Source organism: Lepisosteus platostomus, chromosome 18, assembly GCF_059453375.1.
Source record: "Lepisosteus platostomus isolate fLepPlt1 chromosome 18, fLepPlt1.hap1, whole genome shotgun sequence".
Classification (NCBI taxonomy): domain Eukaryota; kingdom Metazoa; phylum Chordata; class Actinopteri; order Semionotiformes; family Lepisosteidae; genus Lepisosteus; species Lepisosteus platostomus.
The window spans coordinates 16,491,629-16,519,562 of record NC_142628.1 but is presented as its reverse complement, the minus strand read 5'-3'; the positions used below and the strand labels follow the sequence as shown (position 1 = coordinate 16,519,562).

Genomic DNA, 27,934 nt, shown 5'->3' with positions numbered 1-27,934 from the left:
CTGAACGAAAGCTGTTTAAACGTGGTCTAGTGACGTTGTGCCGCTGTCCGGGTGATAACGGGAGGACAGGTGTCGAATGGGAGGTTTGCGAACGTGTTGGCGAATGCGCGTTTGCCGAGAGCAGCTCATTTCAAAACACAACAGGAGAAGTAAGCGGACAGTTGGACGCCAGGGGTTGGACAGGACGGGGGGACAACGGCGGGTCTCGGTCCTGGGAAAGACACGAGCTGCAGGTGTTGGAAAGCGACGAAGAGTCAGATCGATGGCCAGCTGGTACGCGGAGGAGGAAGTCTGACTCCTGGCTGAGATCGACTGAGCATCGGAGCAGCAAACGGGAAACTGATTGAAGGTTCAGGCAGCGTCGTATACTGTCTGTGCGAGACAGCGGGGCTCATGCAAGAGAGAGAGATGGGGAGCTCGTAGGTATTCGTAGCGTTCGGGAGAGGACTGGACTGTCAGGAGCGATTGCGAATCACTGACAGCGTCTGGTTGAACCTGGTTGTTGTCGTCCCTCCCGACCTGCTGTTATAAACTCCCTTTTGCGCTGAGTCGTGGGGCGACTGTGCCAGTGTGAAGGTGGACAGGGGGTACCGCTGTGCCACACTGGGAGGAGTTACCGCTGCAGATGTGTGATTCAAGGAGACACAGCAAGCCCACTTATAATGCAAACACTACAGTTTTATTGCAGCTACCAGAAGTTCCATACAAGCACATGTGAAACGCAGTAAAATACGATCAATGTCATATCCGTTGGCCTAATGGTACAGGCAATATTTAGAAGTACATTGTTTTATTATATTATAGATGTGCTAATGTCATTATCACCCACTCAAGAAGAGGATATAAATATGAGACATGTATCTGTGGGTCAGAGCCCTCCTGCTGTCCCGCTCACTGGCGGCCCCTGCTGGCCGTGACGAGGAGCAGGTCGCTGTACGAGTCCTGGCAGCGCGTGTCCTTGCAGCCGCACTCCTCGATGTGGGTGTAGGTGTAGGGCACGGAGGAGCCATCTGCACACTGCAGGGTCACGCTCCTCTGGCTGGTGCTGAGCTCCTGGCAGCAGCTGCACTTGTGCTGCATGGCGTTGGCCTCGGAGGAGTACCTGGGGGACACAGCATGGGGGTCAGGGCCTGGGGGCCCGCGGGGAGGAGCCGCAGGGCAGTGTGGACACACCTGAGCGCTGGCCATGGACAGGGACAGGCTCCACCGGTCTCCACTGCACAGACTCTGAAAGGAGTTCCTGTGATGGCACTGACTGAGGGGTGGGGTTCCCTACTGGACGAGGACTGCATGTGTCTGAGATGATGAAGGACTGAGCTCTTGTCTCAGACACATCAGTAAAGAATTAAGATGTTCTGATTCCCTGCAGGCGAAATAATAATAAAATAATATAGAAAAACATATAAAGGTGATGCCTGTGGACAGTGGGGTACATCACACTGGAGAGGAGCTGACTGAGACTGGGGGTCCCCCTGCCCTGCAGACAGTGGGGTACAGTGTGCTGGATCAGGGCAGGAGCTGACTGAGACTGGGGGTTCCCCTGCCCTGCAGACAGTGGGGTACAGTGTGCTGGATAGGGGCAGGAGCTGACTGAGACTGGGGGTTCCCCCGCCCTGCAGACAGTGGGGTACAGTGTGCTCGATCAGGGCAGGAGCTGACCGAGACTGGGGGTCTCCCTGCCCTGCAGACAGTGGGGTACAGTGTGCTGGATCAGGGCAGGAGCTGACTGACACTGGGGGTCCCCCTGCCCTGCAGACAGTGGGGTACAGTGTGCTGGATCAGGGCAGGAGCTGACTGACACTGGGGGTCCCCCTGCCCCAGGCCCAGCAGCAGGGCAGTACTCACATGGAGTAGGTGCTGCAGGCGCCCTCGCAGGACGACACCTCCACAGTCGTGCTGGACACACAGCCCTCGTGTGTGATGGTGGTGGGCTTCTTCTGCACAGTGCAGCTCCTGGGCTTCTCATCGCCTGCAGACACACACGGAGGGCATCGTTACTCAGCTGACAGCACAGCCCTGGCTCTGTGCTCTGCTCACATCCTCATGCAGCAGAGGAGGAAGCCCAGTCCTGCCTCGTACTCCTCCACCTTCCCTTCTTCATCTGACTATCTGCTCAACATCCTCAGCTGTTGGTGAGAGACGCTCCAGCCCTGAGAGGAGGGGGTTTTCAGTTTGTGTGAAACCCTGTCTGTGTCCAGCTGGCTGTACTTACAGATCTGACAGCAGCCGTCGTCAGTGTAGCGAATGGTGCCCTGAAACAGAAAACGATTTATATCAGTATGGTGCCACGTGACCGGTACTCATTAACCCAGCCAGGAGCCAGTCTGATGCCCAGTGTATTACTGTAGCCCAGTCTAGTGACAGTCTGATGCCCAGTGTATTAGCCCAGTCTAGTGCCAGTCTGATGCCCAGTGTATTAGCCCAGTCTAGTGCCAGTCTGATGCCCAGTGTATTAGGTGAGTCTAGTGCCAGTCTGGTGCCCAGTGTATTAGTAGAGTCTAGAGTGAGGTTTGTATCCAGGAGACTCACAGGGACACAGTCATCAGGGTTCAACTCCTGGCAGGCTTTCCTGGTGCTGATGGGCACGTACTGCCCGTTGATCATGAAGCACTGGTAGAGTGTGCAGTTGTCTCCAGGGAAGGTGATGTTCTGTCCAGGCTGTGAGGGGAGAATGGAGAGGTGCTCCTGTGATGAGTGTTAATGAGATCCAGGGGCAGGTGTAGCAGTGGCAGTAGTATCAAACCCAGCAGTTTGTAGCAGTGTAGTAACAGTAGAACTAGAAGCATTGTAATAAATGTCAGTGAGAAGTAGGTCCATCACACACCCCTGTCCCCTGAGACTGAGACAGTGCTCTTACTCACCTTCAGCTCATACAGAGGGCTTTCACCATTTCCACTCGGATTCCCACTGCTGCCTGTTGGTGTGGGGTTGTCATTGTTGCCTTTCGGTGTTGTGTTGTCACTGTTGCCTTTAGGTGTTGTGTTGTCATTGTGGCCTTTAGGTGTTGTGTTGTCATTGTTGCCTTTAGGTGTTGTGTTGTCGTTGTTGCCTTTAGGTGTTGTGTTGTCGTTGTGGCCTTTAGGTGTTGTGTTGTCATTGTTGCCTTTAGGTGTTGTGTTGCCATTGTTGCCTTTTGGTGTTGTGTTGTCATTGTTGCCTTTAGGTGTTGTGTTGTCGTTGTTACCTTTAGGTGTTGTGTTGTCATTGTGGCCTTTAGGTGTTGTGTTGTCATTGTTGCCTTTAGGTGTTGTGTTGCCATTGTTGCTTTTAGGTGTTGTGTTGCCAGTGTGGCCTTTAGGTGTTGTGTTTCCATTGTTGTCTTTAGGTGTTGTGTTGTCATTGTGGCCTTTAGGTGTTGTGTTGCCATTGTTGCCTTTAGGTGTTGTGTTGTCATTGTTGCCTTTAGGTGTTGTGTTACCTTTAGGTGTTGTGTTGTCATTGTGGCCTTTTGGTGTTGTGTTGTCATTGTTGCCTTTAGGTGTTGTGTTACCTTTAGGTGTTGTGTTGCCATTGTTGCCTTTTGGTGTTGTGTTGCCATTGTTGCCTTTAGGTGTTGTGTTGTCATTGTTGCCTTTAGGTGTTGTGTTGCCTTTAGGTGTTGTGTTGCCACTGTTGCCTTTAGGTGTTGTGTTGCCAGTGTGGCCTGTGCTGCCAGTGGGAGTGGTGTTGCCATCGGTGTTGCCAGTGCTGCCCGGGATGTTGGGCATGGGGAAGACACAGGCAACCTGGGTGCACTTTCCACAGCACTGGCCAGGGACCTCCTGGTATCGGAAACCCTGTGGTTTGAGGAAAGAGCACAGTTAACAGCAGAGGCAGGGCTGTGGAGACACACGTGTGAGGGGCTTCAGTCCCAGCAGGGGCCCCCTAACAAGCAAAGGCTCAACAGCTGCCTTGTGCTCTGAGAGTCTCCTTCCTTCATCTACACACTTTCCAGGCTCTGTCCAGTTCTCCTCTCTATCAATCGCACCAGTAGGACATCAGAGCTGTATCACTTCTCTCACCGCTGGGCAGTTCCTGTCGCACGTCTGCTTCCTGCACTGCATCTGGTGCAGCTGTGTGAAGGGGTCTATCTCAGAGGTGCACTGACACTCCTCGCACAGGGACACCGGCACGATCACCCCAGGCTGCACAGGACAGGACAGGAGACATGTGACACATCCTCACCACGGCACCGCGCAGCTCTTCCAGCGGTTCAGGGGTGCACAGACCTCCCCTGCTCTCCGAGTGGCCCTAGGAGGAGGGAAGGTCTCTCTTACCTGGTATTCGATGTTGTTCAGGACACAGACGTTCCTGGGCTCTGCAAATGCAGAATGAGCACCGTTAACAACACAAGATCAGTCAATCTATCATATAAATCCTGCACTGGACATCTTAGATATTGGATATCTTGAGTACAAAATGAGGATAATTTTGTCCTTGACTAGACTCTGTGACTTGGGAACTGAAAGAGTTTCACATAGCTGGACTCTGATCTCTGTCTTGGTTCTGTTTCACACTGGAGCCACTCAGAGTGGCTGTGGGCCTGTGAGGTCCTGTGTCTGAACTTTCCCCAGTGTGGTCCAGTGCAGTGGACTATCTCGATCCACCCCATCTTTGTCCCTAACGAGCTGCTTGAATCCTCCCTCATTCAGATCAGTTACCCCAGCAAAGCTCACTGTTTGAGTCAGCCCTCTCCCCCACCTCAAGCAGACTGCTGAAACAGGACAGATCACGTTGCAGACTACATCCATCAGATCACACATGAATCATGTCTGCGTCATGCATGAATACATGTCGGGGTACTAGAGGCTGGAAACACTGTGCAGCTTCATATTGGGCTGTGGTGGGCCCCTATTGTCAAACAGCTCAGGTACAGATCCTTGAGTGTTACTTGTGCTGCAGAAATCAATCAGAGAAAGACAGAGGTCTTGTGAGCGAGTCGGGGGTCAGTCGGTCAGCAGGCTCACCGCAGGAGGACACGCAGATATCCGAATGGGGGCTGGACAGCATGGTTCCATTGGGACAGAAACAGCCCTCGGCCAGATGAGACTTATCACTGCTGACGAATTCCTCAGTATACCTTTCGATACAGGGATGACACGAAGAAACAGTTTTATAAAGTTTTTTATGTATGCAGGATATATCCAATTGACACAATATCTATGCAATCTTAGAGATGATGACAGATAATTCATGACAATATAAGTTAGAAGCTCAGTGCCTCAGTGACAGACAAAGACAAACTGTGACAGAGAGACTGAAGCCCCTTCTCTCAGCAGCTGCAGGAGGTTGTCATTCCCAGGAGCCCCTGAACTGTCTGGCTGTACCTGTGATTGCAGGTGAGCTCCACCTCGGACCCACAGGCTCTGTACTCCTTCCCACTGGGACACGGGAACACTGCAGAGACACAGCAGCAGAGTGTCAGGATAGGACAGGACACAGTGAGAAATCAGCACAGGAGACATGGCAGACAGGTCCTCTTAAGTCACTGCCGACCAGAAATACCTCTTCTTGAGTTCTGACTCAGATTCCACTGCTCATAAGCTCATGATAAGAATCTGGTGCAAAACATTTCACTTTCATGGTGTGATCAAATTGGCACTGCATGATCTCAACAGGTCACTGATGTTGCTTTTAGGTAACAGGATGGGCGCTCAGGGAAACAGCACGGCCCCTGTAGAGGTACGAGGGGCTGATCCGGACAACATGGGCGCAGAGCAGTGCCGTGTCCTTCAGCAGTGAGTATCGAGCTGAGACTCACAGCACTGGCCCCCAGTGTGGTTCCTCCAGTCGATGCAGACATCCTGCTCCGCACACAGGGCGGCGTAGCTCTCCAGACCGCTGCACTCCACGTCCGCATCGCCCAGCTCGCAGGCGTCCGCCACGCAGGACTGGAAGAAGGGCTCTGGAGGGACCAGGGCGTGGCAGGGCCGGAAGACTCTGTGGCACAGAGGAGCAGGCTTATCTCCGTGAAGCAACAGAGCAGGTCCCCGACCCCAGAGCAACACTGTGAGGGCAAGCTGAGTCTGCAGGGTGACTCACTCGCTGTGGATGAGGTCGCACAGGGCAGACTTGCAGGGGGTGGTCTGGGTGGACGGGACAGTGGTCGGGGTCCCAGTGGGGCGGGAAGGCGTTGGCGCCGTGGTGGGCTGTGAAGTTGGCGCGGCCGTGGTGGAGATGGGCTGCTCACAGGCTGACTTGTTCTGGCCAGGAGCCAGCCACTCCTTGGCCATCTTGGTGCAGGAGTCTGCGATGTCGCCGCTGGGCAGCTGGCAGTCGTCCGCCCTCTGGTTGGTGCAGGTGCCTGTGGAGGAGGAGCTGCGCTTGAGCACTGGTGTTGGAAGGGAAGGGTCAAAGCCCTCAGAGGGTCAGACAGCTCCAGGAGAAGTGAGAAAATCAGAAGAGTTGACTGTTGTGTGTTTCTACACTCTCACTCCAGAGCTGTGTTTTGTTACTCAGTGTGCCTCTGCCTAACTTCCACAATTCAAATCCTAGGCCTCTTAGACTTTCTAAAAATGATCTTAGAGTCCTGTAAGATCCCACACACCACAATTTGATTCTGCTGCACTCAGTAAAAGCTGCCCAGCACTGGCAGGAGGTGATCAAGCAGTAGTACAGAACACAGTTATCTGTGCCCTGATTTAGGTGGAGTTAGTTACAATCCAGAGGACGTCATGTGGTAACTGGCACTGAGTGGGACGCTCTGGCCTCAGCTGGTGCTTTCCGAACAAAGCAGACACCCACCACACAGCCCCTCGGTGTTGTGGGAGAAGAGTTTGTACGGCACGCTGACCACGAAGACCATGCCCGCGTACGCCACGTCCACATTGATGTCCACGATCTGCACGCTCAGGCTGGCGCCGGTGGAGGAGATCTTGAAGCCGCTCCTGTACAGGCTGGGGAAGACTCGTCGGCCGTTGAAGAAGACCTGCGGCCGGTCAGACCGGAGAGAGAGAGGGAGAGGGGTCGACGCTCGGTCAGGGGCGCCGGACCCTGACCGTTTTTACAGTGCGCTTGTGAACAAACACGTTCCCAGGAGTGGCGACAGGAACATGCGACTCTGCAGCTCCAGGTCAGGAAGGATCTGGGGCCACAGAGCCGGAACAGAAGCCTCGAGAGGCCAGTGCTGGCGCAGGGGCCAGCGGGTGCTGCTGGTTACCAGGTTCTGGCGGTCCCTCTGGGTCAGCGTGACCTCGTTGGCCTGGTAGAAGATGCGCAGGGTGCGGGCGCAGCGCCCCCTCCTGCGGCCGTGGCAGTCCCCGTCGTCCACGTAGACGCGGAAGTGGTCGAGCCGCGGGGCGACCTGCTGCACCAGCACGTGTGTGCACGGCCCGCTGTAGGGGTAGTACGTCCCGTCGAAGGTCATGTGGTGGCGGTACCCCCAGCCGGCGCACACGCCTGTCAGAGAGGGAGGAGGGGGGGTGAGGACAGGAGGTCCTCAAGAGGAGGAGGCTCAGCTGGAGAAGAGCTGAGGAAGAGCAATTCATCACAGCTGCTTGGGCTCCTGGGTTTCAGCAGCAGCAGGCAGATTCGTTTGCATTTGAGCTGCTCCGAGGAAGCAGTTAGAGACTGAAATGTCTTCATGTGCTCCGGTACAGACTGTGGCCCTTGCTCTGCCTGTGTTGAGATACATGGGCTGAAAGCAACGCGCTCCTCTCTGAGACACTTGGCATGACTGTGTCTCGGGCGTCCCACCCCTGCCCTCGGGCAGAGCAGAGACTCACATTCACACTCGTACTGGAAGCAGCAGCCCGTGGCGTCGTACACCTTGTGGGCCGGCCGGCCGTTGGCGCAGGTCAGCGGCTGCACCGGGCTGCACTTCACGGGCTGCACGGAGATCTGGTTGGGCCCCTCGCAGGTGGCGTAGGTGCACTTGTCTATCTTCCAGGTCTCGTTCAGCTGGGGGGACAAGTTCACAGGCTTGCGCTTCACAACTGTTCTCCTCCAGTCCCTTTAACAGAGCCCAGGAAGGAGGGGCCTGCAGCAGGAGTCTCAGTGAAACAGTCTTATTGGTGTAAACTCTAGACACCATGATGCCTGCTGGTGCAATTCTCTCTGCCTCTTATTGTTGACTCCGATGTGAAGGAGAGCTGGGACTAAACCCTTTGTAGCTACTTAGTAAGTCTGCTGCAGTACATAGACAGGTTACTCTGGACAGCACTGTAAATGACAGCATTACAAGAGCCCTGTTGTCTGTGATTACTGACGTCAGTACCCTCGCCTCAGGGACAGACAGGAGACAGGGTCACATTCGGCATGAATCACAGACGCTGGAGGGGCTGGGCTGTGTCCTTACCTTCCTTGGCGGAAACACAGCAGAGCAGTCTTTCTCTGGAGCTGTGGTGGTCGGTAGTCCTGGGGTTGAGGTCTTGGGGGTCCCTGTTGTTGTCTCCGCAGTGGTGGCTGGGGCACTGGGAGTGGAGGGGCACTCCGTAACGTGTCTCTCAATCCCACAGGTGGCGTTGCAGTAAGCAATGTAGCACCACCCGCCATTGTCTGTCGTATTGTATATGGTGCTCCCTGAACAAAGACAAGCGAATGGACAGAAGTTTTTAATAATACTTTCAGAATGAGGTCTGTGTACATCACGGGGGTGAACTTTGTGAGGGAAGATGATTCTATTTAAAACCCCCGAATGCAATTTATAATCAACAAACTAGAGAGAAAGAAATGCACTTATCGTTTAAACCTTTTGTGGAAAACTTGTAGAAATGAGCCTCTCTGTTGTTAGATGTGTCCAGCATACTAAGCACAAAGACCCCAAACAAGGAATAACAAAAAGTCTCCAGCCTCACCAGGAGGAAGGTTCTGTTCCTGGAAGCGGCAGACACACTGTGTCCTGGCACTGGTCACCGAGGGGCTGGTCACCACCCGGGTGGTCTTCATGGGAGTCGTCTTCTCAGTAGTGGCAGGAGGGGATCCGGTAATGACTTTGGTAGTGGCAGCAGTCGTGCGTTTCGGTGTAGTAGATGCTACAGGTGTTGTAGGGTGTGGTGCAACAGTAGTCCGCTCACATGAGTCACAACACAAGAACCTCACCTCATAGTTCAGGCACATTTTCTGTGGGCCAGGCTGCCTCTGGTTGTAACACGTTAGTCCACCCTTCAGGTTACAGGTCGCGTTCTGATTGAGCTCAGAGAGTTTTGTCTTGGGGAAATCGACAGCTCTGCACTGAATGTTCCTGGGATTCACACACACCTCGAGTCCAGCTTTGCTAATTCCAGTGACATTCTCAAAATCTCCTCCAGATGATGCTGAGGGCTTGTTGACATCAAACCACTGCGTCCACCTACACAAGAGCTTACAGGCTGTAGTCTTATTGTGACTTACTGGGTGCGTTGATGTCACACGGGTACTGTGTCCTGGATGTGTTGTTCTGGTGACTCCAGGAGATGTTGAAGTTCTGGGTGTTGTGGTCCTCTTGGAAGTTACTGGACCTGAAGTAGCCCTGGTGGTTGATCCTGTAATGACTTTAGTTGTAGATCTGGGAGTGACGGTGGTCTTGACAGGAGTGGTTTTCAGAGAAGTTGGCAGGTGAGTAGGTGTTGTGGACTGGGGTTTTGTGGTTGTTACTGGGAGAGATGATGTCATGCGGGTACTTTGAGCCGGACCTGTAGTTTTGGCAGTTGTGGGAAGAGTTGATGGTTTGGGTGTGGTTGTCCTCTCAGGGGTCACAAAAGCTGAAGTAGATTTTCTGGTTGTCAGAGTAGTAGATGTTGTCCCATGGCTAGTTCCTCCTTCTTTAGTTGTGGTTCTGAGAGTGACGGTGGTCTTGACAGGTGTGCTTTTCAGAGACGTTGTCACCTGGCTAGTGGTTGTAGACAGGGGTTTTGTGGAGGCGTAAGGGAGAGTTTCTGGAGACGTTTTCTTGGAGGTTGTTTCCCTGGTGGTTCTTTCAGTAGTGGTCCAGGTGAAGTCTGGGGGTAGTGTCAGGTCGGGCATGGTTTCTGTTAGATCCAAAATGTAGCTTGATGTTGTCCGAATCCTAGTTGTCCGGGCTGTAGTTGTCCTTATCTGAGAGGTCTGAGCAGATGTTTTCGTTACTGTTGGTATCACAGTGGACACAACCGCTCCAGTTACTGGGTGCGATGATGTTGCTTTGGTACTGTGTCCTGGACCTGAAGTAGTTTTCGTGGTTGATCCAGTAATGACTTTAGTTGAGGTTCTGAGAGTGATGGTAGTATTCACAGGAGTGGTTTTCAGAGACGTTGGCAGGTGAGTAGGAGTTGTGGACTGGGGTTTTGTGGTTGTTACTGGGAGGGATGATGTCACCCGGGTACTTTGAGCTGGACCTGTTGTTCTGGAGATTGCTGAAGATGTTGAAGTCTTGCCTGGCGTTGTCTTGGATGTTGTAGGTCTTGTGGTTTGTGGTATAGCTGTGGTCTTTTCACACGAGCCACAACACAAGAACCTCACCTCATAGTTCAGGCACATTTTCTGTGGGCCAGGCTGCTTCTGATTGTAACACATTAGTCCACCCTTCAGGTTACAGGTCGCGTTCTGATTGAGCTCAGAGAGTTTTGTCTTGGGGAAATCGACAGCTCTGCACTGAATGTTCCTGGGATTCATACACACCTTGAATCCAGCTTTGCTAATTCCGGTGACATTCTCAAAATCTCCTCCAGATGATGCTGAGGGCTTGTTGACATCAAACCACTGTGTCCACCTACACAAGGGCTTACAGGCTGTAGTCTTGTTGTGACTTACTGGGTGCGTTGATGTCACACGGGTACTGTGTCCTGGATGTGTCGTTCTGGTGACTCCAGGAGATGTTGATGTTCCGGGTGTTGTGGTCTTCTTGGAAGTTACTGGACCTGAAGTGGATTTGGTGGTTGATCCAGTAATAACTTTAGTTGTGGTTCTGAGAGTGATGGTAGTCTTCACAGGAGTGGTTTTCAGAGACGTTGGCAGGTGAGTAGGAGTTGTTGACTGGGGTTTTGTGGTTGTTACTGGGAGGGATGATGTCACCCGGGTACTTTGAGCTGGACCTGTTGTTCTGGAGATTGCTGAAGATGTTGAAGTCTTGCCTGGCGTTGTCTTGGATGTTGTAGGTCTTGTGGTGTGTGGTATAGCTGTGGTCTGCTCACACGAGCCACAACACAAGAACCTCACCTCATAGTTCAGGCACATTTTCTGTGGGCCAGGCTGCTTCTGGTTGTAACACATTAGTCCACCCTTCAGGTTACAGGCTGCGTTCTGATTGAGATCAGAGAGTTTTGTCTTGGGGAAATCGACAGCTCTGCACTGAATGTTCCTGGGATTCATACACACCTTGAATCCAGCTTTGCTAATTCCGGTGACATTCTCAAAATCTCCTCCAGATGATGCTGAGGGCTTGTTGACATCAAACCACTGTGTCCACCTACACAAGGGCTTACAGGCTGTAGTCTTATTATGACTTACTGGGTGCGTTGATGTCACTCGGGTACTGTGTCCTGGATGTGTCGTTCTGGTGACTCCAGGAGATGTTGATGTTCTGGGTGTTGTGGTCTTCTTGGAAGTTACTGGACCTGAAGTGGATTTGGTGGTTGATCCAGTAATAACTTTAGTTGTGGTTCTGAGAGTGATGGTAGTCTTCACAGGAGTGGTTTTTAGAGACGTTGGCAGGGGAGTAGGAGTTGTTGACTGGGGTTTTGTGGTTGTTACTGGGAGGGATGATGTCACCCGGGTACTTTGAGCTGGACCTGTTGTTCTGGAGATTGCTGAAGATGTTGAAGTCTTGCCTGGCGTTGTCTTGGATGTTGTAGGTCTTGTGGTGTGTGGTATAGCTGTGGTCTGCTCACACGAGCCACAACACAAGAACCTCACCTCATAGTTCAGGCACATTTTCTGTGGGCCAGGCTGCTTCTGGTTGTAACACATTAGTCCACCCTTCAGGTTACAGGCTGCGTTCTGATTGAGATCAGAGAGTTTTGTCTTGGGGAAATCGACAGCTCTGCACTGAATGTTCCTGGGATTCATACACACCTTGAATCCAGCTTTGCTAATTCCGGTGACATTCTCAAAATCTCCTCCAGATGATGCTGAGGGCTTGTTGACATCAAACCACTGTGTCCACCTACACAAGGGCTTACAGGCTGTAGTCTTGTTGTGACTTACTGGGTGCGTTGATGTCACTTGGGTACTGTGTCCTGGATGTGTCGTTCTGGTGACTCCAGGAGATGTTGATGTTCTGGGTGTTGTGGTCTTCTTGGAAGTTACTGGACCTGAAGTGGATTTGGTGGTTGATCCAGTAATAACTTTAGTTGTGGTTCTGAGAGTGATGGTAGTCTTCACAGGAGTGGTTTTTAGAGACGTTGGCAGGTGAGTAGGAGTTGTTGACTGGGGTTTTGTGGTTGTTACTGGGAGGGATGATGTCACCCGGGTACTTTGAGCTGGACCTGTTGTTCTGGAGATTGCTGAAGATGTTGAAGTCTTGCCTGGCGTTGTCTTGGATGTTGTAGGTCTTGTGGTGTGTGGTTTAGCTGTGGTCTGCTCACACGAGCCACAACACAAGAACCTCACCTCATAGTTCAGGCACATTTTCTGTGGGCCAGGCTGCTTCTGGTTGTAACACATTAGTCCACCCTTCAGGTTACAGGCTGCGTTCTGATTGAGATCAGAGAGTTTTGTCTTGGGGAAATCGACAGCTCTGCACTGAATGTTCCTGGGATTCATACACACCTTGAATCCAGCTTTGCTAATTCCGGTGACATTCTCAAAATCTCCTCCAGATGATGCTGAGGGCTTGTTGACATCAAACCACTGTGTCCACCTACACAAGGGCTTACAGGCTGTAGTCTTATTATGACTTACTGGGTGCGTTGATGTCACACGGGTACTGTGTCCTGGATGTGTCGTTCTGGTGACTCCAGGAGATGTTGATGTTCTGGGTGTTGTGGTCTTCTTGGAAGTTACTGGACCTGAAGTGGATTTGGTGGTTGATCCAGTAATAACTTTAGTTGTGGTTCTGAGAGTGATGGTAGTCTTCACAGGAGTGGTTTTTAGAGACGTTGGCAGGTGAGTGGGAGTTGTGGACTGGGGTTTTGTGGTTGTTACTGGGAGGGATGATGTCACCCGGGTACTTTGAGCTGGACCTGTTGTTCTGGAGATTGCTGAAGATGTTGAAGTCTTGCCTGGCGTTGTCTTGGATGTTGTAGGTCTTGTGGTGTGTGGTTTAGCTGTGGTCTGCTCACACGAGCCACAACACAAGAACCTCACCTCATAGTTCAGGCACATTTTCTGTGGGCCAGGCTGCTTCTGGTTGTAACACATTAGTCCACCCTTCAGGTTACAGGCTGCGTTCTGATTGAGATCAGAGAGTTTTGTCTTGGGGAAATCGACAGCTCTGCACTGAATGTTCCTGGGATTCATACACACCTTGAATCCAGCTTTGCTAATTCCGGTGACATTCTCAAAATCTCCTCCAGATGATGCTGAGGGCTTGTTGACATCAAACCACTGTGTCCACCTACACAAGGGCTTACAGGCTGTAGTCTTATTATGACTTACTGGGTGCGTTGATGTCACACGGGTACTGTGTCCTGGCTGTGTCGTTCTGGTGACTCCAGGAGATGTTGATGTTCTGGGTGTTGTGGTCTTCTTGGAAGTTACTGGACCTGAAGTGGATTTGGTGGTTGATCCAGTAATAACTTTAGTTGTGGTTCTGAGAGTGATGGTAGTCTTCACAGGAGTGGTTTTTAGAGACGTTGGCAGGTGAGTGGGAGTTGTGGACTGGGGTTTTGTGGTTGTTACTGGGAGGGATGATGTCACCCGGGTACTTTGAGCTGGACCTGTTGTTCTGGAGATTGCTGAAGATGTTGAAGTCTTGCCTGGCGTTGTCTTGGATGTTGTAGGTCTTGTGGTGTGTGGTTTAGCTGTGGTCTGCTCACACGAGCCACAACACAAGAACCTCACCTCATAGTTCAGGCACATTTTCTGTGGGCCAGGCTGCTTCTGGTTGTAACACATTAGTCCACCCTTCAGGTTACAGGCTGCGTTCTGATTGAGCTCAGAGAGTTTTGTCTTGGGGAAATCGACAGCTCTGCACTGAATGTTCCTGGGATTCACACACACCTTGAATCCAGCTTTGCTAATTCCAGTGACATTCTCAAAATCTCCTCCAGATGATGCTGAGGGCTTGTTGACATCAATCCACTGTGTCCACCTACACAAGGGCTTACAGGCTGTAGTCTTATTATGACTTACTGGGTGCGTTGATGTCACACGGGTACTGTGTCCTGGATGTGTCGTTTTGGTGACTCCAGGAGATGTTGATGTTCTGAGTATTGTGGTCTTCTTGGAAGTTACTGGACCTGAAGTGGATTTGGTGGTTGATCCAGTTATAACTTTAGTTGTGGTTCTGAGAGTGATGGTAGTCTTCACAGGAGTGGTTTTCAGAGAAGTTGGCAGGTGAGTAGGAGTTGTGGACTGGGGTTTTGTGGTTGGTACTGGGTGGGATGATGTCATGCGGGTACTTTGAGCTGGACTTGTAGATTTGTGAGTTGTGAAAAGAGTTGATGGTTTGGGTGTGGTTGTCCTCTCAGGGGTCACAAAAGCTGAAGTAGATTTTCTGGTTGTCAGAGTAGTAGATGTTGTCCCATGGCTAGTTTCTCCTTCTTTAGTTGTGGTTCTGAGAGTGAGGGTGGTCTTGACAGGTGTGCTTTTCAGAGACGTTGTTACCTGGGTAGTGGTTGTAGACAGGGGTTTTGTGGAGGTGTAAGAGAGAGTTTCTGGAGACGTTTTCTTGGACGTTGTTTCCCTGGTGGTTCTTTCAGAAGTGGTCCAGGTGAAGTCTGGAGGTAGAGTCAGGTCGGGCATGGTTTCTGTTAGATCCAAAATGTAGCTTGATGTTGTCCGAATCCTAGTTGTCCGGGCTGTAGTTGTCCTTGTCTGAGAGGTCTTAGCAGATGTTTTCGTTACTGTTGGGATCACCGTGGACACAAGCCCTCCCGTCTTGGGAATAGTGGTGCTTCCTGTCCTGACCTCAAAGGTGGATGTTGTGGTGCCTCGAGTGGTGCTTTTCAGTGATCCTGTGGTAGTTGGCGATGCTCTGCTGGATGTGGGCGGAGCGACTGTGGTCTCACACTCGTACAGGCTGCAGCAGAGCACCCTGACCTTGTAGTCGTAGCAGAGCGGCAGGCGTCCACTCTGATCCGCGTTCCTGCACAGCAAACCCTGGGAGACATTGCACTGCACGACCTGTCCAACGTCCGCTATGCTCTTGTTGGGGAAATTCTCCGCACTGCACTCTATCTGGCTTGGCTGACCACAGATTTTTCCTCCGCTTTCCTTAATCCTGTCGTACGTTTCAAAGTCTCCTTCACTGGGGCCCACTGTGGGAAAATGGGTGTTGAACCACTGGGACCACTGACACTGGCGCTTGCAGGTGGTGGGGGAGCTGGTGGACAGGGAGGTGGGGACGCTGCTGGACGTGAATGCGATCTTGGTGGTTCTTGTGAGTGGAGTTGGAGCAGGAGTGCTCAGCTTGACTGGGGTCGTCTCAGTGGTCCGGGTATGTGCCTGCGTGGGCGTCATCCTCGTTGATGCCGTCTTGCTGGTGTGCCCAGGGGTTGTGAGCTTGCTGGTGTGGGCGGAGGTTGTCCTGGTGCTGGAGGAGGCAGTTGTCTTGATGGGCTTGGTGGTATACTTAGTGGTGCCGGAGACGGTGGACTTGTGAGGAGTGGATGTTGTGGGGGCAGGGGTGGTGCTGTGGCAGGGCTTGTAGCTGCAGCACAGGACTTGGATCTCATAGTTGTAGCAGAAGGGAGGGAACTGCTGAGAGTTGCGGCAGACCAAGCCCACGGACTTGTCACACTGGACCACCTGGGCGAGGTCACTGAGTGGCGTGTCTGGGTAGCTGCTGGCCCTGCACTGTATGTCGCTGGGTGTCTTGCAGATGGAGTAGCCTTTTTCCTGGATGGCTGTGAAAGTCTCAAAGTCTCCATCGCTTCTCACAATATCAGGTTGGTGGACATCGTACCAGACTGACCACTCACAGGTCTCCTCTTCACAGTGAGCAACAGAGGTTTTTGTTGGTCCTGCAGAAGTAGCTGTGAAGGAAGGCGGGGTAAAGGGCATTCATTATAATATGAACCTGGGTTAAGAAAAAGGTTTGTCAGAACAATTGGTATAAAGCTTTGAAGGGATGAAAGTGAGAAATTAGAAAGTGCTTTGCACTTCTTTCACACTGTAGAATAGTTATGATCAGTTTCTGACGCATAAATACCCAAATAATTTAGACAAAAGAGAACTCCCTTAATTACAGAAATATCATGGTCTACCATTATCATCAGATATTTGGTTTTCTAGATCAAGCATCTGTTGTTTTTAATGTGTAAGGTAAAGCAAACTACATGGTAGTGAATCTCCAGGATGTAATAAAAGTCAGGACTCAAACACTTTCCCAGACCCCTGCACTTCGCCTGCAGATTGTGAAAAGGCCCCATGAAGGAGCTGAGCCTGCAGCTCAATGGATTCTGTTGCTCTCCTGGTTCTAGAGGAGCTGCTGCAGACCCCTGGTCCTCACCTGGTCCTGCCCCGGAGGTGGTAGAGGCTGGCTGTCTTGTGGTGAACTGGAAGGGGGTTGTGGGCTTTGCAGTGGTCATGGCACAGGGCCACACCCGTCTCTGGATCGTGCTGTTGGGTCCGCAGACGGCCGACATGCAGCCTCCAATACTGTCGGTGGTGTTGTAGATCACAGCGTTCAGCGGGTACTCTTGCATCTCGTAGACACACTTGCATTCTGGAGTCAAAGGGAAATACGACAGCTCAAGAGACATGTGATGCCAAACAGTGCACAGTGTCTGAAGCAATCCAATTTGGAAACGGTGCCTGTGTGGTGAGTGTGTTCGTTATTTAATTGCATGAAGCGAAAGTGAATGAATGGCCTCTACTCACCTTTGGTTTCATGAGAACACTGTACTCCTTTCATTGAGCAATAGCTGCAGAGAATAAGAAGGAAGCAAACATGAAAGTATTCCATCTATAAATATGAAATAGAAATAAGAACTATTTTTTTCTGATTATCTAAGCAGATTTTACATTATTCTGTATAAGCTCTTAATATATTCATTTCAAGGTTTATGTAATGTTGCTACAGCAAAAAAAATTAGAATAGATTCCTTTATTCCTGTATGGGAACTGTCTGTTTCACACCACATCCTGCAACAAATGTGATGAAAAACAAATCTGTCATTTTCTATAATTTTCATAATGTTCATATGTAGTCAAATCTTGAAAGAGATGTGAAAGAAAGAGCCTCCTATTAAGGATTGAATGTTATTTTGTAGTCTGTCTTCAGTAAGGAGATCGGTCTGTGTGATTCAGAAAATCCTTAGGTTTGACCTTGAACAGGAGCTATTCTTACAGGAGTGTTTGGCATGGTCTGACTGGTCTTATAATTCCACCCACTAGATGGAATGCATCTTATGTTTACATTTTGAATGACTTCCATGTTTCCAGTTATATTTAGCATTGTGACAAATTCCTGCTGGAACATTAAACCAGTCTGAACGTCCTTCTCTCCTGGTCACCTTCCCATGTCTCTCCCTCCTGGTCACCTGGGAGAAATATCCTGAAAGGGGGTGAAGTTCTAGCAATTCTGTAATCAGCAAAGCAGCTGCTGATCTAAAGACAGAGACTCACACAGAAGCTGCTCATGTCATCCATGTTGCTGCAGGGCTGACTGGCTTAATGACAACAACCCTGTCTGTGCCCACAGCTGGGCTGCTCCTGCCAGTCTTACCAGGCCTCGCAGTTCTTTGTGGACGGCACTCTCTCTCCATTGCTGTAGCGTTTCCCATTGGCATCGTAGCAGCCGCACTGCCTCCTGGCCACACAGCGCATCGAGTCCTCGTCGAAGAAGGGCTTCTTGGGGGGACATTTGGGGTAGCAGCCTGTTCACCACAGTAGGACAGAGGGACACCAGCTTAGAGGTTTGAGGATGAACAGGTTTCTTTGCTTAAACAGCCGTGCAAGATCAGAGGTCATGAGATAAAACTCATCATTAACCAGCAATTCTGCACCTTTTGTTTAGAGTCTTTGAAAGGCTCTGGAGTGACGTTCCTACCTTCCAGGGCTGGGATCTGACTGGAGCATTCCCCTGAGGGGTTCCTGCAGGTCTTCATGCAGGGCGAGCCACAGGGCTTGTAGTGCCACTCACACTCTCCAGGGAGGTTGTAGAAGTCACAGAACAGAGCTGGGGGAAGGAGAGAGAGAGTAACAGAAGCTGAACTCCTTGCAGTTCTACGTGCACTTTTGTATCATTGCTGGTGCACATTGGAGGGGAGTTAGGACAGCTTTAGCACAGGTTGTTCTCTCTAACTGTACTCACGGCACATCTGGGGGCTCCTCCAGGCCACACAAACTCCAGCTGCATTACAGGCCCCAGCGTAGGCAGCCACAGCTGTACAGAAGCACTCGCAGTCTCCTCCACTGTCACAGGCACAGGAGTCCGTCACACAGGCGTCGTAGTACGGAGTGGGGTCCACCTGCAGACAGGGGGACACAGAGATGTCTCACTTCTCACATACAGTATGATGATTTCCCATCTTCTCCTGCCCTGGGCTGCCTGCAGCTCCAGTGTGATCGCAGTACCTGAGAGTGGCAGGCTGTGAACACTCTGCTCTGGATGATGCTGCACTGTTTCTCTGCCCAGGACTTCCTGTAGGGGTTGGAGCTGCAGGGGTTCTTCACCACAGTCTTATCTGGGCAGCTGGGAGACACTTTCCAGCTGTTCCCAAACTGCTGGGCGCTGACCACCAGCTCCCGGCTCATGACGGTGAAGTCATTGCTCCCTTTGCCATCGTAGTTCCCACACAGGCCACAGGTTTTACCCTGGAAAGGGAGAAGATAAGAGAAGGAGCAGGAGAGAGGGGAGAGGAGGGACAATGAGTTGTTCAGATTTTCCAGGGCATTTTGTGGTATGTTCATTTCTGACTCATGTGTAATATATTCCTCACTCAGAATGCAATGAGACGTGATGGGTTTGTTACAGTCAATGCTGAAAGCCCTGTGTTTGGCTCCTTATCGTGAGCATAGTGAGATCTCTGTGGGTCTCTTTACCTTGAAGGAGGGGCTGAGCTTGATGGCCAGGCTGGTCCTCTTGTCCCACAGTAGTATCAGCCCATTGCTTGCCTCCACCACCAGGTACATGCCCATGTGGCTGATCTTGTAGGGCACGTCGGCGCCAGTGTCTCTCGTCACCACCTCGTAGCGCCCCTCAGACAGACGCAGCTCGTTTTTCTGCAGGAGCAACATGCCGATCCGTTACTCAGAACTGCAGTCAGCACAGACAGTAGCAATCTGATGATTTCTGGGAGGAGGGGGAGATGTCATCAGAGTGTCTGGCTTAGAAGGATCCGGCTGCCCCTCCACACAGTTAATTTAACCCACTTCCCATGAAGACTCGAGCTCTGGTGTCTAAATTATGAGACAGTGTGAGAGTGAGTTGGAAGTAGAAAGGGAACACGGGTAAGTCTAGCTGTAGGCGTCCTTTCCTCAGGGTGGCGATGTGATTCTCCAGGCAGGAGGGACAGTTATGATCCCCTGAGAGCTGCAGGCAGGGTAGCGGAATCTCACCCCCAGGAAGAGCTTGATGGCCTTGGAGCAGGTGGTCCCAGTGGTGCCACAGGGGATGTTCTCAGTGATCACCCTGAAGGTGCCGTTGTCTGGGCTGCTGCTGCAGTAGTCCTGCACACAGGAGAGAGCAGGGGTGAGAGACACAGTCTGGGTGGCCTGTGGGACATTGCCTGAGTCGAGGACTTTTGGGGAGACACGCAGGTGGGAGGTCAGATTCACGGGTCTCTGCTCGTGTGTGAGGCTGTCCGACTCTGGAGAGTTTACTCCCCATGTCGCAGAAGCAGGGAAACGGGCGATTGGAAGGAGGAAGGAGGGTCCTGGTGGTTCTCTCTTCGGACTAGGGACCACTCTGGGGCCCCTCCCCGGCGCAGTGCATACCTGACTCAGGGTGTATTCACACTCGCCATTGAAGTCGAACCTCTTCCCATCGAAGGTGTGGTAGTGCCCATCTCCATAGATGGTGCAGGAGCCCTGGCACTGCCTGTCCGTGCATTGCCACTTCCTGGCATTGCAGGTGCTGGAAACAGGAGAGGGGACATTTTTAATGCAGCATTGTTGAAATATGGCTTCACGTTGTGTCATTGTTGTGAAAGGGGAGTTGCAGGTAAAACACAACGGTCAGCCCACCAGGTGTTGCAGCCGACTTGGATTTTCTCCCCAGGCTTGTACTCCAGTCCGTTGTGGACGCAGGGACACTGGGAGACGGGGACACAGCGTCCATGGCCGTTGGACACCAGGCCCTCTGGACACACGCAGCCAGAGATGCACTGTGTGCTGATCTGCAGGGAGCACAGGGTCAGGATTAGCCAGGACAGGATGACCCCTAGAGGGCAGTGGAATGCAGGTGACAGTACAGTGTGTGCAGTCTGTGTTTGGTGTGACAGTGCTGTGTGTGTTTGGAGAGACAGTACAGTGTGTGACAGTGCTGTGTGTGTTTGGTGTGACAGTACAGTGTGTTACATTGCTGTGTGTGCAGTCTGTGTTTGGTGTGACAGTGCTGTGTGTGTTTGGAGAGACAGTACAGTGTGTGACAGTGCTGTGTGTGTTTGGAGTGACAGTACAGTGTGTGACAGTGCTGTGTGTGTTTGGAGTGACAGTACAGTGTGTGACAGTGCTGTGTGTGCAGTCTGTGTTTGGTGTGACAGTGCTGTGTGTGTTTGGAGTGACTGTACAGTGTGTGACAGTGCTGTGTGTGCAGTCTGTGTTTGGTGTGACAGTGCTGTGTGTGTTTGGAGTGACAGTACAGTGTGTGACAGTACAGTGTGATCAGTCTATGTTCGGAGTGACAATACAGTGCTGTGTGTGCAGTGTGTGTTTGGAGTGACAGTACACTGTTTCCAGTGCTGTGTTTGGAGTGACAGTACAGTGTGTGCAGTGTGTTTTCGGAGCGACACTATAGTGTGTGACACAGTGCTGTGTGTGTAGTGTGTTTTCAGAGCGACACTATAGTGTGTGACACAGTGCTGTGTGTGTAGTGTGTTTTCGGAGCGACACTATAGTGTGTGACACAGTGCTGTGTGTGTAGTGTGTTTTCAGACTGACACTATAGTGTGTGACACAGTGCTGTGTGTGTAGTGTGTTTTCAGAGCGACACTATAGTGTGTGACACAGTGCTGTGTGTGTAGTGTGTTTTCAGAGCGACACTATAGTGTGTGACACAGTGCTGTGTGTGTAGTGTGTTTTCAGAGCGACACTATAGTGTGTGACACAGTGCTGTGTGTGTAGTGTGTTTTCAGAGCGACACTATAGTGTGTGACACAGTGCTGTGTGTGTAGTGTGTTTTCAGAGTGACACTATAGTGTGTGACACAGTGCTGTGTGTGTAGTGTGTTTTCAGAGTGACACTATAGTGTGTGTCACAGTGCTGTGTGTGTAGTGTGTTTTCGGAGTGACACTATAGTGTGTGTCACAGTGCTGTGTGTGTAGTGTGTTTTCGGAGCGACACTATAGTGTGTGACACAGTGCTGTGTGTGTAGTGTGTTTTCGGAGCGACACTATAGTGTGTGACACAGTGCTGTGTGTGTAGTGTGTTTTCGGAGCGACACTATAGTGTGTGTCACAGTGCAGTGTGTGTAGTGTGTTTTCAGAGAGACACTATAGTGTGTGACACAGGGCTGCGGTGACTCACACAGTCGGTGTCCAGTGTCCTGCAGCTCTTGTGACACTCCGCTCCAGGGGAGCCCGGCTGAATTTTGGAACAGTCCAGGAAGATCATCGGCTTCGTGCACTCTGGAGGAGAGAGCGAGGCAAGAGGCCGCTTAGTTCCTTGTGCTTAATCTAGCCACAGTCTCACGAACCATTTCAGTCCAGAGGAGAGTACCTGGTTTCAGGGGGGTCGACCCCATGCAGTTCAGTGTTCCCCTGCTGCATGTGCTGAAAGAGGAACAGAGATCATCAAGACCATCACTCTCTTGGATCAAAGCAAGAGCAGCAAATTCATCTTCTGATTCCCAGCAGTGCACTGTGGAAATGTGCCTCTCAGACCCCTCCGGCAGACAGGAACTCACCACAGAGTCCCGTCCCTGGTCACGGTCTCGCCAGTTGGCACCACTGTGCCCTGGTAGTAGCAGGGGCACTGTGAAGCTGGCACACATTTGCCCTCCTCGTCCATGTAGGTCCCCTTGGCACAGCCACAGCCGTCCACAGGCACAAACTGGACGCTACAGGTGGGGTCAGGCTGGCTGAGGGAGTGGCAGGTGCGATTACAGCTGGTCATGCTGTAGCCAAAGACCAGAGTCCTGGGGCAGGTGCTGGAGTATTTGGCTGAAGGAAGGGAGAACCAGGGTTTCAGTCACAGGAACACTCCCTTCAGGTGTCTGAACTTCCTGCCCTGAAAGCTCCCAGGTCCCTGGCTATTGCAGACACTTACTGCAGACACTGGCTCTCCAGCCGTCCAGCTGCACCCCCTTAGCAGCACAGGCACGGACGTACGAGGAGATGGCAGCACACATACAGTCCTCACTCTTCTCACAGTTACAGCTGTCGTACATGCAGTTCTGGGGGCAGAGGAGCAGGTATTAGGGGGGTCGGGGAGCAGCTGCAGGGGACAGAGGTGAGCGAGGAGCTGCTGTACCTTCTCGTAGGAATCGGGGAGGACTTCACCATGACAGGCAGCGAAAGGACCTTTCTTCTGGGACAGCAGGGAGCACCAGCGCTTGGCAAACTGCTCTGTGAGGGGAAGGACAGCAGCAGGTGAGAGAGAGGCCTGATGACTGAGATCTGCCCTGAGCCACGCTGAGGACACTGGACACTGACATCACTGAGCACACAGGCACAGAGCTCGCAGGCCAGGCCTGACTGAACACACAGGCACAGACCTCACTGGGCACACAGGCACAGAGCTCACAGACAAGGCCTGAATGAACACACAGGCACAGAGCTCGCAGGCCAGGCCTGACTGAACACACAGACACAACCTCACTGAACACACAGGCACAGAGCTCAGAGACCAGGCCTGACTGAACACACAGGCACAGAGCTCAGATGTCTCAGATGTCTCCGAGAGGTTCAGTGGCTGGAGCTACTCTATGTACTGCCCAAGAAGCACGAGCCAGAAGCCAAGCTGGGAACCAGAATATGAGGAGTTTCATCCGATTCCGATTTTTCAGGGGGTCTGGGCGCTGGTACCACGTGTGTGTGGGACAGCGGGTGAGCAGGGGGCAGGAGCTGCGTACCGTTCTCCGCGCTCAGACTGCAGGGGCTCTCGAAACTGTCCTTCACGTCCAGGCAGCTGCCTCTGCTCTTCCAGCTGTTGCCGAAGGCTGAGGCCGTCCCCTCCACAATCCCACCCGGAGCTTGGAAATCGTCTGTCTGCACGTCGTTGTAATTCCCACAGAGCCCTGGGACAGAGAGCAGAGGGGCAGGACACCGTGAGACTCGGAGACAGAGGGAGACAGAGGGAGACAGAGGGAGAGACAGGAGGGAACAGAGAGAGAGACAGAGGGGGAGACAGAGAGAGGACCAAGGGAAACTGGAGGAGACAAGAGGGAGAAGGGAGGTTCACAGAGGGAGACAAGATGGACACAAAGGAAGGTAGAGAGAGACAGGAGGAGACACAGAGAGAGGAAACAGAGGCAGACAGAAGGGAGGACAGAGACACAGAGAAACACAGGGGGACACATAGAGAAATAGAGAGATGCAGAGACAGTTGGACACAGAGAGAGACAGAGGGACATAGAGAAAGAGACAGGAGGAGACATAGGCAGAAGGAGGGACACAGAGAAAGACAGGAGGAGACAGAGGCAGACAGGAGGGACACTGAGAGAGACAGAGGCAGACAGAGGGACACCAAGAGAGACAGAGGCAGACAGAGGGACACAGAGAGAAGCAGGAGGGGACAGAGGCAGACAGAGGGACACTGAGAGAAGCAGGAGGGGACAGAGGCAGACAGAGGGACACCGAGAGAGACAGAGGCAGACAGAGGGACACTGAGAGAGACAGAGGCAGACAGAGGGACACAGAGAGAAGCAGGAGGGGACAGAGGCAGACAGAGGGACACCGAGAGAGACAGAGGCAGACAGAGGGACACTGAGAGAGACAGAGGCAGACAGGAGGGACACAGAGAGAAGCAGGAGGGGACAGCGAGGCGGCTGTCCTACCGCAGGTCTGCTCCCGGTACGAGGGCTGCAGGCTGACGTAGAGCTGCAGCAGGGGGGAGCGCTGGAGCAGCAGCTGCAGGCCCAGCCTGGTGTGGATCACAGTGTAGGAGGAGGAGGGCGTGAAGACGGTCAGGTTATCTGTGAGGACGAGAGACAGGCTGCGTCAGCACACGGGCCCTCGCCCAGTCTCACAAGGACAAGAGCAGAGCAGAGCAGAGGAGAGGAGAGCAGCTCACTGGTGGCCACTGGCAGCTGGGACAGCATCCCGTTGACCAGGACGGAGCCGCTGGGCGTCACTGCTACCACCTGCAGGGGCACAACGCACACGTCAGAGGGGCACCTGCCTCCCTGCCACCCCAGCGCCAGGCCGGGGCTCATCGCCCACTGGGCACAACACAGCCGCTCGTTCTGCGCCACCAAGAGGCGGCAGGGCGTCTCTCTGCATGAGCGCGGCCTGTCTCTGAGGACTCACCGTGCTCGTGCCGGACACGGACAGGGTGACCGACTTCAGGCAGGTCTCGGTCTCCGTCAGCCCACACCTCACGATCTCCGCCACCAGGGTGAACTGGCCGCCAGAGCAGTCCTGTGGGGAGACGCAGACGGTCAGGTGGCCCTGCTGAGGCACACAGAGGGGCAGGTATCGGCGCAGGCGCAGCTGTCTGCTCAGGCACCTTGGCCAGGACGTAGGAGCAGTCTCCGTGGAAGGTGAAGGGCTTCCCGTCGAAAGTGGTGATGTGGGAGCCTCCCTCTACAGAGCAGGTTCTAGGACAGTCCAGGTCCTGGCAGCTCCACTGTCCCCCGACACAGGTGCTGCAGCCCAGACACACAGGGACACACAGGGACACGCAGGGACACAGGGACACATAGAGACACAGAGGCACACATTGAGACACACAGGGGGACACAGAGCAGAGAGAAGAGGATCAGAGTCCCATTCATGCTGTTGTTGACTGAACATGTGTGCAGAGTGTCGTTCATGTGTGTTGCATACTGTTGCCTTGTGTGTGCAGTGTTGTACAGTTGCTGTGCAGCTCTGTGTGCAGTGCAGCGTTGTAGAGTTGGTGTTCAGCTGTGTGTGTGCAGTGATGTAGAGTTGGTGTTCAGCTCTGTGTGTGCAGTGCAGTGTTGTACAGTGGCTGTGCAGCTGAGTGCAGTGCAGTGTTGTACAGTTGGTGTTCAGCTGTGTGTGCAGTGCAGTGTTGTAGAGTTGGTGTTCAGCTGTGTGTGTGCAGTGCAGTGTTGTACAGTTGGTGTTCAGCTGTGTGTGCAGTGCAGTGTTGTAGAGTTGGTGTTCAGCTGTGTGTGTGCAGTGCAGTGTTGTACAGTTGGTGTTCAGCTGTGTGTGTGCAGTGAAGTGTTGTACAGTTGGTGTTCAGCTGTGTGTGTGCAGTGCAGTGTTGTACAGGTGGTGTTCAGCTGTGTGTGTGCAGTGCAGTGTTGTACAGTGTGCAGTGAGAGGCGTACCAGTTGCGACAGGCGCTGCTGTAGGACTGCCCTGAGGAGAAGGCTTTGCCATTGTGAGTGCAGGAGCACTGCTCCACCGGCACACAGCCCCTGTGGGTGATGTCGTCCAGGACAGTACCTGTCAGACAGGGGACAGTGTCCGTGAGAGACGGGTGAACTGGCAAGCTGGCTGTGGGGGTTTCTTGCACATTGACAGGACACTTGTTCTCCCAGCACACAGCAGATAAGAATGATCTGATTTGAAATCCATGGTGTCAGTCCTGATTCCTGCAGCTGCACGCTGGGATGGGGGGTCTCTTTACCTGGGGGGCAGAAACAGCCGCTCCTACACTGCTTGGTACAGGTGCTGCCCCAAGTGGGGTTGGAGCAGGTGGCCGTGCAGGAGCTCCCACACTCAGTGTACACCATGCTGCGGGGGCATGTCCTGGCTGCAGAGAAGACAGGAGGAGACAGGTGTTCAGGTCCAGAGGAGGACAGGCAGGCTCAGGTAGACAGGCAGGTTCAAGCAGAGAGGTAGAGAAGTTGGCTCAGGTATACAGGTAGGATCAGGTATACAGGTAGGTTCAGGCATAGAGGTAGACAGAAGGCAGGCAGGTTCAGCGACACAGGTAGACACATTGGTTCAGGCAGACAGGAGCGTTCAGGTACACAGGAGAGTTTAGGTAGACAGGAATACAGGATGGATCAGGTGTACAGATAGACAGGTAGACAGGTAGACAGGTAGGTTCAAGCAGACAGTCCCAGTTTGCTCTTTGCAGACAGTTCACAGTCTCCTCACACTTGTCACTGGATTGTTCTGATCCTGCATTGCTGTCATTGAAGTGTGAAACTTCAGTTTCAGTGAGAATGTTTGACCTGCTGACACTCAGTCCTGTCAGATCCAGCCCTGTCTGCTCCTCTGGGCTGCAGGATGCTGGAATCTCTGCCCTCTGCAGCACAGGGGCTCCCTGCTCCAGGAGGGCAGCAGGCTCGGAGCTGGGGCTCCTGTCTCACTGCTCCTACGTGCACTCAGATCCCCAGCATACTCACGGCAGAAGCTGGGGGTCCTCCAGTTCTGGGGGCGCCCCCCGGCGTGGGCGCACTGGCGGGAGTACTCGGCCATGGTGGCGCACAGGCAGTGGGACTGGTTCCTCTGTGGGCACTGGCACACGTCCGACACGCAGGCTGGCACTAAGGAGGCCGGGGGCACCAGGGCACTGCAGGAGGACAAGGCTGGGCTGGACAGGATCTGCTCACACAGGGCTCTCTGGACAGAGACACAGAGGCACTGGTCACTCACAAACACTGGGCACTCAGACTCTCAAACACACTGGTCACTCAGACACACAGAGACACTGGTCACTCAGACACACGGAGACACTGGTCACTCACACACACTGGTCACTCAGACACACAGACACACACTGTCACTCAGACACACAGAGACACTGGTCACTCACACACACAGACACACACTGGTCACTCAGACACAGACACACTGGTCACTCAGCTCTGGAAATTCCCTGCAGTCTCTTGGGAAAAGGCCTTGCTGGTCAGTGTGGCCGGACGCTGGTGGACGGGGGTGTGCTCACCGCCTCTGTGCAGTTTGTCTCGGGGGGCGGTGCAGTCGGGTCCTCACAGTGCTCCGTCGGGCCGTCCAGTTTCTGCAGTTTCCCGAATTCCAGGGGGCTGATTGGTACGCCTGGACAGACAGAGCAGCGGTCAGGGCTCTAGAGCTCTAGTGAGCGGATCAGCCGGACTGAGGGCCCTGCGGGTCTCCCTCCCTACCTGCCGCAGTGACCCTGTCGCTGTCCTTGATGCCGTTGAAGTCCCCACACAGCCCGCAGGTCTGGTTCCTGTACTGCTCATCGATCGCCACCTGCAGGCGAGAGGAGGCTCTGCGGTCAGCAGGGCGCCCAGAGAGGGTGCCTCTGTCTGCTGCTGGGTCGATACCTGCAGTGGCCACCAGGCGGCAGCAGCGAGCAGCTTGACCTCACTGCAGAGCAGCTGTACTGAACAGCAGCAGACCGTGACCACGTCTGTTCCCATCGATCTCAACCTCCTGCTGGTGAGTCAAGGGAAGGGCGAGGCGCTGGACCACAGCGCCGATCCCATCGAGAGAGACAGGTTACGGAGACAGTGAGAGGAGGGTCTGGAAAGAGCTGTGAGTGATGTTCCTGAATCTGTGAGGCCGGTGCGTACCGAGAGAGCGTCCTTCCAGTCCCACTGCAGCTCCAGCCCCAGTCTGGCCGTCACCCTCAGGGACTCCCCGCTCCTCTCAGCCAGCACTCCTCCCTGGATGAAGGGCAGAGGCACCCTGGTGCACAAGGGAGTGAGGTCAGAACCACACATTGA

General features: G+C 53.0%; 1 protein-coding gene across 1 annotated transcript; it reads right to left on the bottom strand.

Moving 5' to 3' along the window:
- Nucleotides 1–657: 657 nt before the first annotated feature.
- LOC148645805 (uncharacterized) lies at nucleotides 658–27,931 on the bottom strand. The gene is made up of 40 exons (XM_088611874.1): nucleotides 27,782–27,931; nucleotides 27,368–27,458; nucleotides 27,172–27,281; nucleotides 26,630–26,846; nucleotides 25,903–26,028; nucleotides 25,601–25,718; nucleotides 24,808–24,946; nucleotides 24,609–24,719; nucleotides 24,373–24,442; nucleotides 24,137–24,274; nucleotides 23,213–23,377; nucleotides 22,612–22,706; nucleotides 22,408–22,534; nucleotides 22,046–22,301; nucleotides 21,859–21,911; nucleotides 21,667–21,767; nucleotides 20,167–20,318; nucleotides 19,918–20,056; nucleotides 19,540–19,650; nucleotides 19,024–19,203; nucleotides 18,556–18,795; nucleotides 18,293–18,449; nucleotides 17,493–17,533; nucleotides 16,487–16,763; nucleotides 8,775–16,010; nucleotides 8,276–8,499; nucleotides 7,704–7,878; nucleotides 7,139–7,377; nucleotides 6,724–6,907; nucleotides 6,022–6,283; nucleotides 5,741–5,919; nucleotides 5,307–5,376; nucleotides 4,947–5,059; nucleotides 4,257–4,297; nucleotides 4,002–4,124; nucleotides 2,862–3,776; nucleotides 2,530–2,658; nucleotides 2,213–2,252; nucleotides 1,846–1,969; nucleotides 658–1,102 (listed from the first exon to the last, which is right to left on the bottom strand). The coding sequence occupies exons 1-40, from the start codon at nucleotides 27,929–27,931 to the stop codon at nucleotides 892–894; spliced, it is 13,629 nt and encodes a 4,542-aa protein (XP_088468000.1). The 3' UTR covers nucleotides 658–891.
- Nucleotides 27,932–27,934: the final 3 nt, after the last annotated feature.